This window comes from Vanessa cardui, chromosome 16 (assembly GCF_905220365.1).
Source record: "Vanessa cardui chromosome 16, ilVanCard2.1, whole genome shotgun sequence".
In the NCBI taxonomy this organism is placed as follows: domain Eukaryota; kingdom Metazoa; phylum Arthropoda; class Insecta; order Lepidoptera; family Nymphalidae; genus Vanessa; species Vanessa cardui.
Window position 1 is genome coordinate 6,582,260 of NC_061138.1, and position 15,342 is coordinate 6,597,601.

The window sequence follows — 15,342 nt, forward strand, 5'->3', positions numbered from 1 at the left end:
CTTTTTCGTTTTATAAGGACAATATTTGGAATATTGCAAAAGGACCTAGCTATTAAATAAATACACGCCTTATATTGATTAAATAATATAAATATTATACCTTTCTATATTTTTATAGCAAAAAGTGCTTTTAAATTTAATTTTTATTTTTGTGAATATTTTATGTATAATTGTAAATCTCTTTTTATCTGTATTAATTTTGTATTCCTTTTCCTTCTGTTATTTCTTTATTCATAACATACTCTGTGACTGTGTATTATAAAAAAAGTTCTTGCTTTTGACTTGTTAAATGTAGTAAGTTCTAAATATTGTTTTTATATAATAAAACAAACACATCGTTTTGTTTAAGAAAATTTGCTAGAAATGAATAAAAACTATGAAAGGTGTACACACTGCAATCGACGTAAATGGCTAGCTACTGGTTGTTTACGAAAATGGTTGAAACCACTGGAATGTAAACATTTACAAAGAACTATTGATAGCAAAAGGGACTACAATAACACAGACATGGTAAACACGGTGTTTTTACCTGAACGAAAACCTCCTGTTAATACTAATAAGTTTGTAAAATTCTGGAAAAATAAACTCTTCATTACTGGAAGCGTCCGATCGTTACAACGATACTTTGGGAATAAAAATAGTGGTGGTGAATATATGTGTAATTTTAGCAAAGGAGCGGATAGTTACTCTACAGAAAAGCAGATAGTGACTACTAAAAATGAAATTAGAAACGAAGAATTAGAAAGTATTCACATGAAATGTCAACATTCAGATGGTCATTCTGTTTTGAGGGGGCATCATCAACATTTATCAGTCGAAAGTTGCGCCATATACTGTCAACTTTCCAAGTAAGCTTCAGAGTCCCATTCTAACAAATTAATTTAGGTCAAAACAAAAATTTAGATCCAGAAGTAATACAAAAGCTATTGACACTGTAAAACATGTATATCAATACATATTTCTTCTGTTTATTAGTTCTTTAAATTATTCATTTTTATTGTAAATGTACAATTCAAACAGCTCATACATATTTTTCTTCTCAGGCATGGTTGGTATTGGGGTGGCATAACATCTAGTGAGGCAGAGGAGCTTCTCGCTGGCCAACATGATAATGTTTTCTTAGTACGAGATTCCTATGACTCAAGACACATACTGTGTGTTTCATTCCGTTGTGTTGGACGTACTCTCCATGCTAGGCTTAGACATGCAGATGGACTTTTTTCATTGAATAATGAAACATTTGTGCCAGCAAACAGGATATCAGAACATTGTGCAACCGTAGATGTTAAGTCAAATTTATTTGCAATGCCAGTTAAGTTAGCAAGACCATTAAATAGGTATGTATCATATTTTATTTAAAAAAATTATATAACTAAAAGATAATATACTCAATGCAATTTTATTACAGGTTTGCAAAGTTAGACTCATTACAAAAGATCTGCAGATTTGTTATAAGGCAAACTGTATCAGAAGACTTATGGAACAAATTACCACTTCCTTCGAATTTAATATCTTATGTTTCCCTTGGCAGTGACTACATAGCTCCTTTATAGATAGCATATATTAAATATATAAATAGTGCCTTAATCTTTCAATGCACTAAACATATTTTAATCATATATTTACACAATACATATCTTTTATGACAATGTAAAATGTTAATAAATTTTATACAAAAAGTTTATTTTAATAAAATCAATAATTAAAATCAATAATTACTGTAAATCATTGGTTTGTATTTTTTAATTCATCTATTTGAAATTATGTGAAAATAATTGAATAAAAGAAAAGATAAAAATGGAATAAAACTAGTAATTTATTTAAAAAAATAATACTACAATTTTTTGAGATATATCTTCAAGCTGTACAACTATTTCAATGTATTCATACCTAACATATTTTTTGCCTGAAAATAAAATAAATGCATTATTAGACCACACTTCATAAAAACTCAAAAATTAAAATATACATATATCTTTATATTAATATCTTTTACTTATTTCTCTATTTTCATTAATTGTTTATTTTTTGTAAAAACTAAAATCTTTGCTATATAATATAAATAAAATTAATTTTTCATTATTTTGTTACCGTTACAAAAGCTGCTGTTAAAGTTTGTGGTGCAACAGCAACTGGATTCACATTAAGAGCTATTTGAATTAATTCAGCATCCCTTATTCTTGATTTAACAAAACTTCTTGTGCCACTGTTACTTTGGCTGTTGTCAGTTAAATAAAACAGTTCAGAAGCCTTGTAAATACCAGCCAAACCAACTCGACGAATGTACCAATTGAACTGAAAATTTTCCCACACTGATTATTTTATACAAATCTTTAATATATTTTTAAAATATTCTATGGAACTTACATCAACACTCCGGTCACCTGTATGATAACAAATATCATCAACAAGTGAAAGAAGAGTAGCTAAACAATTGGGTACATTATTTGGTAGGGTTTGGATAGCCATTGCTTTTGGCCAGGTACTCCTGAAATTTAAGCGAGAATTAAAGTATAATTCCAAATAACTTAGATTATCTGACAATTTCTTGAGCTATTTAGAAACTTGTCACTTACTTGTAAGGTTCAATCATTAGTAGCCTTGTCATTATAGCATTTTCTATTAATTGTGCTGGAACTTTTGATTCTTGTAACTCTTCTTTAGGCCACTATAAAATTGACATTATTTGAGAAGATTGAGAAATGATTTCTAGAAATTAATTTCAGTACTTATTGATATTTAACATACTCACACTTTTCATTTGCTCAACAAGTTTTTCATTACATGTAATATTAAAATAATGAACCAGATCTCCTCCTCCATTAGGAAATAATCCATGGGCTACTCCAGGATACCCTACAGCTTCAGCTCCATGGGCTAAAGATTCAATGGACCATCCTGTTTTCAGCACAAAATCTAAAGCTTTTACCAAAATGCTTTTTTTTATGTCCTCCTCATATTGATGGTCATCTTGCTCAGTTGATTTTGGTGTCAAAATCATTTCTTTATTGGTTTGCCCCTGGCAATAGTGTCTTAATGTTTTTTGTGCATTACTAAATGAAATAGTTGTAAGAGGCGTGAAAAGTCTATGATTTATCCTTAGAGCTGTTAACAAAATATATTTTTTTACAATACTACCACATATTCATTTAATAAATAAATAGTATAATATAATACATAGTTAAACTTAAGGTAAAAAAATTAAGTAAACACTTTTTTTAGTATTCAAAAAGTTTTATTAGGTTACAAGTATTTTACACACAGTGGTTAATTATTGACTTTTATTAATTATAATACACTCTGATAATCTTGCTACCAATCCTTCTATTAAATGGAAAGCATTCAATGCAGAATGTATTATTTGTTTTTTACTTTCTGTGGGTATTTTATCCAACATGTTCCCACCAACATTGATTGAGATATCAACTTGTTCCTCTGGCAAGCCTTTTGAATTATTAATATCCATTAATTTCACTTCATAATGAGCTCTAGACATATTCAATGCAGTTCTGAGATTTTTTAAATAGTCATCTTCAATGATTGTGAAGCATTCTCTTATTCCAGTTTTGTTCAAATTATCTTTTAATGCTAGATATCTTAAAAAGTTTAATGCTGTTATGATCTGATCCGCTAACTCTACCAAATCAGATTCAGCACCATGAGGTAAATAACACATCTTTTTTATCATACCCAAAAGTTGTGGTCCAGTAAAGCAATCTGGTAATTCAGACTCTTTAAAAGCATCTTCAATAGAATTTTTATATAATGTTATTGCATAGCCTATCATTCCTGAATGATTAGCATTATTTAATATGTATTTAATAAGCATACATCGTCCTTTGTATTCAAATTTATTTATATGGTTACTTATGAGTTTGACAGCTTCCTTGCGTAGCATCTCATAACTTGAATATATAGCAATATTCACTAAGCTTTGGCATAAGCTGTAGTGAATTGCATTTTTAAGTACAGAGTGTGAGGTATTAATTGGATATTGATTAAGTAGTTTTGTACACAAACTCATACCTTTGGCTACGGGACCATATTCAGCAAAACTTAGAAGATGAACAACACAAAACAAATTTGTATGTACAACGTAACTAATACTATACACAGCAGGAACTGCATACCCAGGCACTTCAAAATGACCAGAATAAATTCCATAAAATAGTCCAGATAGTGTGGTCATGTTAATTTTCTCCTTATAATCATAGGGTGATAATTTTTCTTCATTGTCAGTAAGAATATTTCTCGATTTAGGCTTAAGACTTTGTTTATGGTGGAATTCTACATAGTCTAAAAACTTATTTACATTTTTAACTAAAATACAAATATCTTGAATAATAGAACTACTGCATGTCCTAGCTTCACTGTTAGCATTACAATCAGGATCCAAATCTACATATATTAAAGGTTTTCCAAGCAGACTTATTAGAAATGCAGCTAAGATGTCTTTAGTCATATTATTTGCATTAGCTAAAGTTATTTCTTTTATTAATGGATTATAAAAAGGTGGTAAGAGGGAATAAATCTTTATGATTCTCCTGACATTCACATCAGAATCCATTAAAAGTCGTTCCTTTCCTTCGAGTTGGTGCTCTGGTAAAGGGATAGATGATATATATGTGCTCATTGAATCCAATGTAAATTCCAAACTTCTGAATCTTTTGGTGGATAATTTTATCAGAAGTTGTTGAACAGGATCTAATACAATAGCAAACTGAGCATCATTTTTTGCCACTTGTATTTGTTCAATAAATTCAAACAAGGCTTCTTCAGGAGAGCATTGTTTAACTATATTGGCTAGCAATGTTTCACAAGTGCCATACAGTGATGGTTTTAAAATCAATGTGTCATCCTCAATCTTCCCTATTACTGCTGTTATTAAATCCCAGCAATTGTCGTTCAAATCTTTAGCATATTTCTCATCCGTGGATGCACTAAGAGCCTCCTTATAATTGCCAGAATCCAGGCATGAAGATATTAAATCCACAACACTTTGTTCCATGATGAAAGATGTGGAAAGTAAGCTTGTATGTCCGAACTTTATGATCTCTGAAATTAATTTTCTAAATTGTAATACTATTTTTTTTTGGAAAAATATTCATTTAATATTAATACTTGTTTGGATGTACAATCTTAACTTATCCACAGGAATATACTATATATTTCCATGTTTTCAGTAGAGTCAAACTGAGCAGTTATTGAAGCATAAAGTTTCATCATTCTAATTCTTACATGGAAACAAATAATAACGTCAACATGTGTGTGGTTATTAAACAAAGTTTATTATTAATAATATAAAATGCTCTTGCCCAACACTTAAAGTGTAATTTTTAATGTTTGATTCTGGTACTGTAAATCAACCTTAAAATCTATAGATTCTATAATTTACATGAGGCGCATAAAAGAAGACAGACAAACACACAAACATTAAAATATTTTTTGAATCGATAAGATGTGAAAATGTGACTGTATAAATCGGCATGAATTATATTTATAAAACTGTTAATAGATTGTATTAGCAGCATTACAAATATAAAAATGTGATAATATTAAAATAATGGTGAAACTTACAGCAAAAAACTCTTGGTAACTTATTCATGGTCACTTTGTGAATATTTCTTTGAGTTTTAACGTGGAATTTATTTTTCTCTCTCGTTATTGTTGCTCAGTTCTTTTTTCTTATTATTTTAATATTCAAATTTCAACGAAAATATTAAATAAATATATTTATCGTTCTCGTCTTTTGGTTTTTCCTTCTAATCCAAAGATATTAATATAATACTCTATCCTCTATGTTTTTGACTTGTATGTTAGTGATGTCAATTTATAAAAAAAATATCGATTTTTGAAATTTAAGGTTTGTTGTATGTGTCAGATAGTCTCGTAGTAATTGAGATCATTTTATATATTTTTAATATATATACTTCTAGTGTTTGTTTGGTCAATGTTATACAAATGTTCAGCTTAACGATATACAAATGTTCTTTCTTATTAACCAATATAAATGAAATGGACTTTGATAACATAAACGGAGATATTAAAAATGCAATTTCAAGAATTTTTTATTTCTATCAAATCTTATAATTTTAAAATTAATTGTTCCCCATAAAATCGACTATATAGCTAATCCTTTCCTGTGTTTTATTTTGCGATCAAAGATATGTTTTACAAAAATATGTTAAACAATTTAGCAGAGGGAAATCAATGAAAGTAATAAATTTAACTAAATCAACTGTTTACGAGATTTGGCCATAGTGAACATGTAATACGGTTTTGACCACTAGTCATTGCTAAAACCGGCCAGGCCAGGCCCTCTAGAAGTATTTACAAAAAATCCAAATATCTATCTAACGCTTAGTGCTTGCCATCAATGATAAAAATTATTCAACAATAAAAAGGGCCTGTATACAAGAGTTTGAGTGAAGAGCTAAGGGAAAGTGTCTATGTCCGTAAACTGTTCCTTAAAATGTATTTTAGCTGGAGTTAGGGATTCATTTTAATTTATGCGCTAATATTTGTTAAAGTAAAACGGAAGTTAGTCATCATCAAAATAAGCTATTCAAATTATTAGTCAGTCAAAGTATTTATAAATTTTAATTAACAATAATTTTCAGCCTTTAGGTAATTCTGACAAGCTGTAGTTGCACCATTCAAACAATTTATGTAATACTAAAAGTTATGTCTACATGTTGATTAATAAATTTTAGTTTTCGATAAACACCCACCTGGAATGACTATAATTATGAGATACTTCTCCTAACCTTTAACCATAACCAAACCAAGATGGCACAGAAATTGACAAATGACAAATGACATTGTCAGTTTGAATTTTGAATGAAATAGATAATTTATTATTAAATATGTTGCTCATAAATTTATAGCTATGAGAATTCAGTATTGTAAGCTAAGTAAATCCTGTTCTCTTTTTAAACTCCTTTTACACAACTTATAGCATTTGAAATTGTTGTTCTATAAGAACGTACTTCGCCTATACGCCGACTTATTCGGAAGAGACTAATTTTCCATAAACACTTATTAGCCCTAATATTACTTAAGTATATTTATTATCTCCAAATATGGCTCATAAACAGAAAAACATATTTACTCGGAGTAAGCCTTTGATGAACATTTACAGTGGAGTAGATCAAGAAGGCAAAGAGGTAACTATTGTCATCACATTTATTGCTCATAGGCTAGTTTGTACAATTTTTTATAATTTGTAACTATTTAGGTAGAAGTACGTGAAGATGCAGAGCAACTTGTAAAATGGCATGAAATATCAGATGCTCTTGTTGCTGCAGGATATTATAGAGCCCAGCTTCAAGGTTTATCAGCATTTGATAAAATTGTTGGAGGCTTAACTTGGTGTATTGAACTTTGTGACATTGATGTGGATATCAGTTTATTATTTGAAGAGAATCTCACTATAGGAAAGAAAATGTATGTTGCTTATTCTACTTTTTAATACTTCTGATAATTTGCACAAAAGAAAATGAATTTTGATCTGAATTAGTAATCAGGTCTATTTTACTACTCTTTCATTTGTTTCTTTGTTTAAGGATAGATAAAATTATTAATTAATCTTAAAAAAAAAGAAATTGTCAATTTTTTATTTCTATAGTTCATGTTATTGTTATAAAATTCTTTTTAGAGCTTTAACAGAAAAAATTGTAAAGGTGCTGCCAAGTTTGAAGTGCCCTTATATTATTGAACCTCATCAAATACAAGGTCTTGATTTTATTAATATTTACCCATTGGTACAGTGGCTAATTAAATACTCAAGCGAATTTAGAGAAGCCAAAGAGGATGAATTGCGTAAATTTGCAGTATCTCAGTATGAAAAAGATCATATATTTGAAGCAGATCGTGCTCACTTTCTTCAAAATGAGAAGCTGTTACGAAACCTTATAGCTATTCAGGTATATAAAATTAAAAACTTCAATTGCCTTATTTTAATATTTTACTTGACAGAAGATAATTTTTTTCTTTATATATATATTTTTTTAGAATCTATACAAACCATGTAGAGTAAGGAAAAGAAAAGGAGCACTACCTGCAAATGAAATAGAGCAAGTAAATTCTGTTCTCTCTGAATATGATCAGCGCATGTTGATGCTTGTCTCCAACAATCAAGATGAGCCTAAACGAGATGAGGGACTTGATTTCCTGGTAATATTTTTTTGGATATAATTTCATCTCGCAACAAATTTACAAACAATGTAAATTAATAAAGTATAATCATAAAATTATGTGTATGATTTTTTTCTTTTAGTATGACTATGAAAAAACACTTGCTGATCCATCAGAAGTAACCACAGAAGTAAGTATTCATATAAATATTTATGCATTCTATGTAATATTAATTGATGTAATTGATATTGTATTCCACATATATATTTTATAGATGGAAAGATATTTAAATGATGGGGAAAATAATGAGGATACCACTAATACAAAAGTTCATTATGCTGTACTGCATTCTGAGCTCTCAGGTGATGTTCCAAAAGAATTGGAGGCGAGAGAAAAAACTAAATATTCTGAAGATATAGATAAGTTGACTAAAATAATAGATACTATGGAAAAAGATATAGAAGTGGTGAGGAAAGATCATGAAACAAGAATGGAAGAAGCAAAAAATAAACATGCTGATTTAATAAACAAATTGAATGTAATAACCAAAAAACTGATGAAAACTGATGACTATAGGTAAATAAAGGCAACTTTTATACTCATTATTCGAAATATAGTAACTTTAACAACTATTCAATGTATTTGACATGTTATCTTAAAGTAATTGTATACACCAACTTCATGCCAGGTTTAATTAATTAATTTTGCAACCTAAAATATTATCATTAATGCACATTTGTTAACAATTATTTCAACTAACATTAATTACTTAAGAAAATAAAATTGTTTTCTTAAGTAAATAATGTTAGTTGAAATTATAACTTGAAAATATGGAAATTGTTTATTGTTATGTCATACAAATTATGGTATATTTTATTATTTTTAGTGACAAAGCTGTTAAGGAATTTTACAAATCATTAAAAGATCTGGCAAAGGAGAGAAATGAGTTGATTCAATTAATTCAACATAGGGAAAAGGAGCATAAGAAACTTGAAGATGCTTTGAGGTATAACCTCTCATAGAGTGCTATATGATAATTTATTTTTGCAACTGTGTGGAATTCTAATTTCTATTGGAAGAGGAACACAATAATTAATACTAAGTATTGCTTTTTGATGGTAGATACCATGTGTAAAGAGTGCTATGTGGTATTCAAGTAGCCACCTTTTGTCACTTGTGGCCTTGCATAATGCCACACCACTAGCTAAAAGTTTTTATGAAATATAAAATATATTTTATATTTGTACCCAAATAAGACTCTCTTATCTATAAATATTAAATGATATATATCTGTTTTAGACTAGCACAAGAACCAAATAAAGAAATAGAAGAAAAGCCGCTATCTCCAACTGAGTTGAAAGAGTTTCAAGAACGTGAGAAGAAATTAAAAGATTACATTAGTAGTGTAAGAGTAGAACTTGGTCACCTGAATAGACAAGTATTGAGGTATTCTACAGCTATCGATGAAGTACCTGGAACTGCAGAATTGCTGCAGTATGAGAAGAGATTTGTTGAACTATATAATCAGGGTAATATATTACAATTTCATCTACTTTTCGAGTAATACAAGACTAAAAGTAAAAACTTGTACTTACTGTATACTAGAAGTAAAACATCAGAAATTTTTAATTGTCTACTGATACAGCAAAAAGCAATTTGTTTCAATTGAACTACCAATTGGAAGAAGGGAATAAACGTCACTTTTCGACATATTCACTATTATACACTCTTACATTCGTTAGACGTAGGGCTAAATATTATTATACATTTAAGGCAGGTCTGTCGGTGAATAAATCAGGATTGATATTTTCTTAATAATCATTGATGTCTTATAAGTTGAAAGCAAAAAGTTATAAAGTTTTTTTTTATTATCTCCATTCCTATTTTTTGGATTTATTCCCTTTTTCCAATTGGTGGTTCAATTATAAACCTAGCTTTATTTACAGACCAAACCAACAAGAGAATGATGAAATATTTTGTTTTAATTCTTGTAGCAATATTTTTTTGTTGTAACAAACTAAGTATGGTGAATAATATATCACTTCTACCACCAACAATACAATAGTTAGTAATATTTTGTTGTAATTTAATTGGTCTATGAGCTAATGTTACTACAGGCATGAGCGACATAATATCTTAGTTCTCGAGGTCGATGGCGCCTTGCTAATGAAAGAAATCCTTAAATATTTTGTAAGCAATGTTTATCGGTGGTATGATTACTTGCCAGCAGTTAGGTCGTTTGCCAGCCTACCTAAACATTTTAAATAAATTCACCACTGTTATTTCTGTTTCAGTTTCATCAAAACACAAGGAAACCAAACAGTATTACGTATTTTATAATACACTGTACGAAGTTAAACTTTACACATCCAAAGAATTGAGTTTGCTTAATTCTATTTTAGACAATTATGATGAGTAAGTAAATATTTATTTGTTAAATTTATGAACTAACAAAACTAAAAATATACTTGTTTTTAGTTCCATATAACGATGACAAAAATATTTATCAATAGTATTTAATGTGCCTCCGATAATGATCGAAAATTAAAAACTACTTATGATTTGTAACTTGCCTATTCCAACAATAGAAAGAATAAACAAAAATAAATAACTTGACATTGGTTTAACGTGATATAATTGGTCTAGGTCTTGAATAATTATGGAACTTATTTAACGTTCAATTAAAATTATTTCCCCAGCATCCTATATATACATATATAATTATTTACCCGGGCTTTAGATTGGTTCTCGACATTTAAGTTTACTTGCGCAGTTTTTCATGTGATTATATAAAGGAAAACATTTTTTTTAAATATAAATATGCTGTTTTATATTTACGTCGATAGTTAGCTGTTTATTTTTGTAGTGCATCACTAGTCATTCGTATTTCGACGTATTCTCTCAGCGGCCGGAATTTGCTAATATTCATTGTTTATAGTCGTAATTATAACATTTGCAGCAATATTCAGATGTTGCATTAAGATTTTGCGGTAACCTCGCGTGTTTTCTTTTGTTATTGACGCTATTCACCCACGCTGTTCAGTTGTCTTGTTTGTTTTTTTTTTGTATTTTATATTCCGTATGTAAGTTACACCTTAGCATATCGTGCTAACAAAAACTAACTTTCCGCATTTTTGTGTTGTGTTTTTTTTTAAACAATTGATAATTTATGTTTAATTACTGTTTTTTAATCTAAGATGTAATTTAAATTGATTGATACTGTGAATATTCCTTTCAAATCATTGCAAACGGATTTTCAAGACTGGCTTATTATTCTAGCTTGAAAAACACAAGAATTATTTACCTATTTATAGTTATGTTGTACATGAAACCTATTTTTTATATTGCATTGACCTAATAAATATTAGTATATGTAACAAGGCACTACTATATAATTTTAATAACGTTAAATAATAAAATTTCATTTATTTATTTTCGTGTGCGCGCATGTGTTTATGTTTACCCAATAGTCAGGGGCCATCTGTAAATCAGTGCTGTGCATTAGCACAGCTTATACTGAGATGAACTCCTTGCAACCTACACTGTGTTCTTTAAATTTAATTTTTTTTCCTGTATAATCTATGTAATGTATGTGTGTAGCAAAATATGTTTAAATGGTAAAAAAAGGTAAAAAATTTAAGTAATTTTAAATGGTGTAAATATGGTTTAAATGGTTTAAATATTTTTTAGTGTTATGTCATCAGCGAGAAAACGTGAAGAGTTTATGACGCAATTCGAGTCTATCGTTGATTGGGTAAATCAGACGGTTAGGAAAGTTGAGCTGAAATTTAAATCGGAAAAAGAACAGAAGATGGCTTTACATGCCGAGTATTCCAGACTGATGGATGTGCAGAGGCAGTATGCAGCTGCTCTGAAGAAATTAGCGGAACAGCGGCATAAATTTGAAAGAGATCAAAATTGAACGATTTGTAATATATAAATGATAGGTTTACAACCATGTCACACCCATGTCATTAAAAATATTGGTTGCGATGTGGTAGTACCGAGTGCCACAATCGGAGACATTTAACAACAACAGCCTGTAAATTCCCACTGCTGGGCTAAAGGTTTCCTCTCCCTATGAGGAGAAGGTTTGGAACATATTCCACCGCGCTGTTCCAATGCGTTGGTGGAATACACATGTGCCAGAATTTCTATGAAATTTGTCACATGCAGGTTTCCTCACGATGTTTTCCTTCACCGCTGAGCACGAGATGAATTATAAAGACGAATTAAGCACATGAATCAGCGGTGCTTGCCTGGGTTTAAACCCGCAATCATCGGTTAAGATGCACGCGTTCTGACCACTGGGCCATCTCGACTCGGAGACATTTACCAGTTACTTAAAGCGTTCCATAGTATAGAGTCTAATACTAATTTAATTTTTCGTTTTGAATTTCGGCGAAATTTTCGTCGGTATTTTTGAAATCAAATTAAATGAGTGAATAAGTGCAATAGTGGTTATACATAAAGTTATATTAACAATAACTACAATTAATTCTTCTTAATAGTTACTTTATTATAGCAGTGCAATAAAAAATAGTCTCAAAAAAGTAAGGCTAAGTTTTTTGTGTCTTTACTTATGCGATCGTATTTGAGCGCCTTCAATAACCGTTAATGTCTCTCAGTGTGGGAGCTGTTGTGGATTAATTAAACAAATGTAGCTTCAAAGACCAATAAATTATTAATAAGCAAAGTGGATCTAAGGACACAAGTAGTGATGTATATGATATATCCAGATTATATCCGCTTTTGCAAAAAAAAAAACACAGTTGCATATTTGCTTTAAAAATATAAACAAGAAATAAAGTCACATTTATCTTGTAGTCATATAGTAATATAGCTAATATATTAATTAAATTTTATAGATTATGCTGCTTTATATAGTGCGAGGCAAATGCAATTTATAAAGAGTAATATATTATGTACGAGATAACTATAGGCAGAGATTAAACAATTTTAGTTATTGTTTCATGAGAATGATCTTATATATAGAAAGAAAATCGTTTTCCATAATATTTAGTTCGCTACAATAATAACAATATAAAACGTGATGCGATGGCGAATCATGTATAATCGATAAATTCCAAACTGTATGTTAAGACTGATATAAGTATGTTTTGTATTGTTTATGCATTTTTATATGTGAATTTCAAATAAAATGTTTACGTTCATGACAACTTTTTTATTTTAATATACCTATTTATAACATTTATACACGTACATACATGTTATATAAATAACCGTTATATCACAATTATTTATTTACATCGTAGTATTTTTTTCGACTCTCAACGAGATAAAGTAAGGCTGACTCTATTCGTTGATCCTACGCCACGTGATAGAGTCAGCATCATCAGGTGAAGTAGGCACGTCATCATGTGGAGTAAATAAAATCAAAGCGTGACCACGCTGCTGTGTGAATGACTTTTATGAGAGCTAGTATGGCCGTGGCTATGAGTCTGGCCATGAGATTGACTGTGAGAGTTTCCACTTGATTTCTTGTACATGGTGAATGATATAAGTTCTCGGTTCGCATTGGTCATCGCCATGGCATGTGATACTACATCGTAACCCAGTAGACCATGGATTCGGTTGACGAGCACGAGTGTTAGACCCTTCTGGGTTACGCGAACGGTTCTTTCTTGATCGGATGACGTTGAAACTACCATACCGAAAGATGAGTTCATTTCCTGAAACAAAATAATCAATAAACTATCCTGTTTACCCGTCATCGGAAAATCGGGCCGTGTTGTGCAGAAATGACTCCTTAAGACACGAATAAAAGTTTTTTAGCATTTAAACGAGACAAAGTAAGGAAATAAAGAAAGTATTAGGAAAATACTTTAAAATAATATGTATAACATAGTGTACCTATATTATACTACAGAAGTTGTGTTGGTTGGTACATTTCCGCAAACCATCATTAGATATCAAAAATAAAAATAAGAAATCGTTCAAGACTACATTATAACATTTTATAAGTAATCGATACATCTAATTATAACTACGTGACAAAAAATACATTTAAGTACACATACATGTACAGGTTTTCAAACACCTCATATAAAAACTGCTCACTTCGATTGCTAAAAAAACAATTACAGTGAATGTTATTTGAATGTCATATTAATTTAATAAAATCACGATTTTTTTTTAAATAACAATAAATTATCTTAGATTAACAGTTAATATGTGACGACTTAACTAATTGAATGTTATAAAACAAAATCATTTTAAGATTAACAACACCATTCAAAAATTACGTCACGTTTAATAGGTACCTACTCAAATATCTTAATTTAATTTATAAAACTTCATGTTGTAAGTTGTTGGTAGCGATAACAATGAAGCAGTCGTTCAGATTTCAGCTGTTAGGCATCTCATTGTATGAGAATTTCTTTAAACATTGAATGCTTTTAATTTCCAAAGGAATTACATTGTTATTGTTTAATTCTGTTTTACAAGCTCTTGAGTATGTGGGCAAAGTGCTATAAAATATAAACTAAAAATACTATCTATATGAATCGTGTTCAATAATAATTATTCATTTTCAGTTTCGTTATTTTCATACTTAATACCTACCAAATAAAAAAAATCTTTCTTTGATTATATTATTATGTTATTTACCTACTATAACCATTTTCACATAATTTAAAATAAAAACAATATTTTTTAACATCTACAATAGTATTAAAAACAATTACATATCATATTTTGTTTAATTTAGTATTAAAAATTAATAACATTTTTTCTTGAAAAAACTTACGTTTCTGATTAGCCAAAAAAATAATCCGAAAAATGAAAAGAACCCACCCTCACAAGCGCAGCTCTTTCTTCGCTTTTCAGGCCGTACACAGTTGCTCCTTCATCTTTCGATAGATGCGGCGCGCTCAGGCTCCCCATTACCATGATATACGGCATATTTTATTTATTAGATAGATTTTATAGTCACACTACACATCGGCTGCATCCAGCTTGATATAAATTTTTTGAATTTCAATAAAATCTTTAATGACGAGGATCAAAGTGCATTGTAACTACAGTTAAGATTTAATTATTTTATTAAAATGAATAAGTATGTGAGCGGTCGAGAACGGCGACCGTGGTCGCGACAAGTTGTGTACTCGTGTGTGAGTGAACTTTGCCAGGTAAGCAGCGGCGACGCGCGACGTGGTTCACAATGGGTTTCAATGTGTGCGGTCC

At 29.7% G+C, this 15,342-nt stretch overlaps 4 protein-coding genes across 5 annotated transcripts; 2 read left to right on the forward strand and 2 right to left on the reverse strand.

Annotated features, from left to right (window-relative positions):
- The first annotated feature begins 231 nt into the window (after positions 1 to 231).
- Positions 232 to 1,711, forward strand: LOC124536075 (suppressor of cytokine signaling 5-like). The gene is made up of 3 exons (XM_047112510.1): positions 232 to 848; positions 1,044 to 1,337; positions 1,409 to 1,711. Exons 1-3 carry the CDS (start codon positions 364 to 366, stop codon positions 1,551 to 1,553), a joined length of 924 nt encoding a protein of 307 aa, XP_046968466.1. The 5' UTR covers positions 232 to 363; the 3' UTR covers positions 1,554 to 1,711.
- Positions 1,712 to 1,798: 87 nt separating this feature from the next.
- On the reverse strand, positions 1,799 to 5,828 carry LOC124536074 (ubiquinone biosynthesis protein COQ9, mitochondrial-like). 2 transcript variants are annotated; one of them, XM_047112509.1, is made up of 6 exons: positions 5,578 to 5,828; positions 2,753 to 3,105; positions 2,577 to 2,668; positions 2,368 to 2,488; positions 2,092 to 2,295; positions 1,799 to 1,906 (listed from the first exon to the last, which is right to left on the reverse strand). In XM_047112509.1, the coding sequence occupies exons 1-6, from the start codon at positions 5,603 to 5,605 to the stop codon at positions 1,871 to 1,873; spliced, it is 834 nt and encodes a 277-aa protein (XP_046968465.1). In that variant the 5' UTR covers positions 5,606 to 5,828; the 3' UTR covers positions 1,799 to 1,870. The 2 variants fall into 2 exon arrangements, with proteins under 2 accessions (XP_046968465.1, XP_046968464.1); XM_047112508.1 differs by lacking the exons at positions 1,799 to 1,906; positions 2,092 to 2,295; positions 2,368 to 2,488; positions 2,577 to 2,668; positions 2,753 to 3,105 and adding an exon at positions 3,214 to 5,055 and having other exon boundaries at positions 5,578 to 5,818.
- A 1,211-nt stretch (positions 5,829 to 7,039) lies between these two features.
- LOC124536047 (coiled-coil domain-containing protein 93) lies at positions 7,040 to 13,310 on the forward strand. The gene is made up of 10 exons (XM_047112459.1): positions 7,040 to 7,166; positions 7,238 to 7,446; positions 7,658 to 7,925; positions 8,014 to 8,175; positions 8,279 to 8,326; positions 8,411 to 8,712; positions 9,023 to 9,142; positions 9,436 to 9,665; positions 10,431 to 10,551; positions 11,827 to 13,310. Exons 1-10 carry the CDS (start codon positions 7,083 to 7,085, stop codon positions 12,056 to 12,058), a joined length of 1,776 nt encoding a protein of 591 aa, XP_046968415.1. The 5' UTR covers positions 7,040 to 7,082; the 3' UTR covers positions 12,059 to 13,310.
- A 9-nt stretch (positions 13,311 to 13,319) lies between these two features.
- On the reverse strand, positions 13,320 to 15,339 carry LOC124536050. The gene is made up of 2 exons (XM_047112465.1): positions 14,953 to 15,339; positions 13,320 to 13,829 (listed from the first exon to the last, which is right to left on the reverse strand). Exons 1-2 carry the CDS (start codon positions 15,058 to 15,060, stop codon positions 13,533 to 13,535), a joined length of 405 nt encoding a protein of 134 aa, XP_046968421.1. The 5' UTR covers positions 15,061 to 15,339; the 3' UTR covers positions 13,320 to 13,532.
- Positions 15,340 to 15,342: the final 3 nt, after the last annotated feature.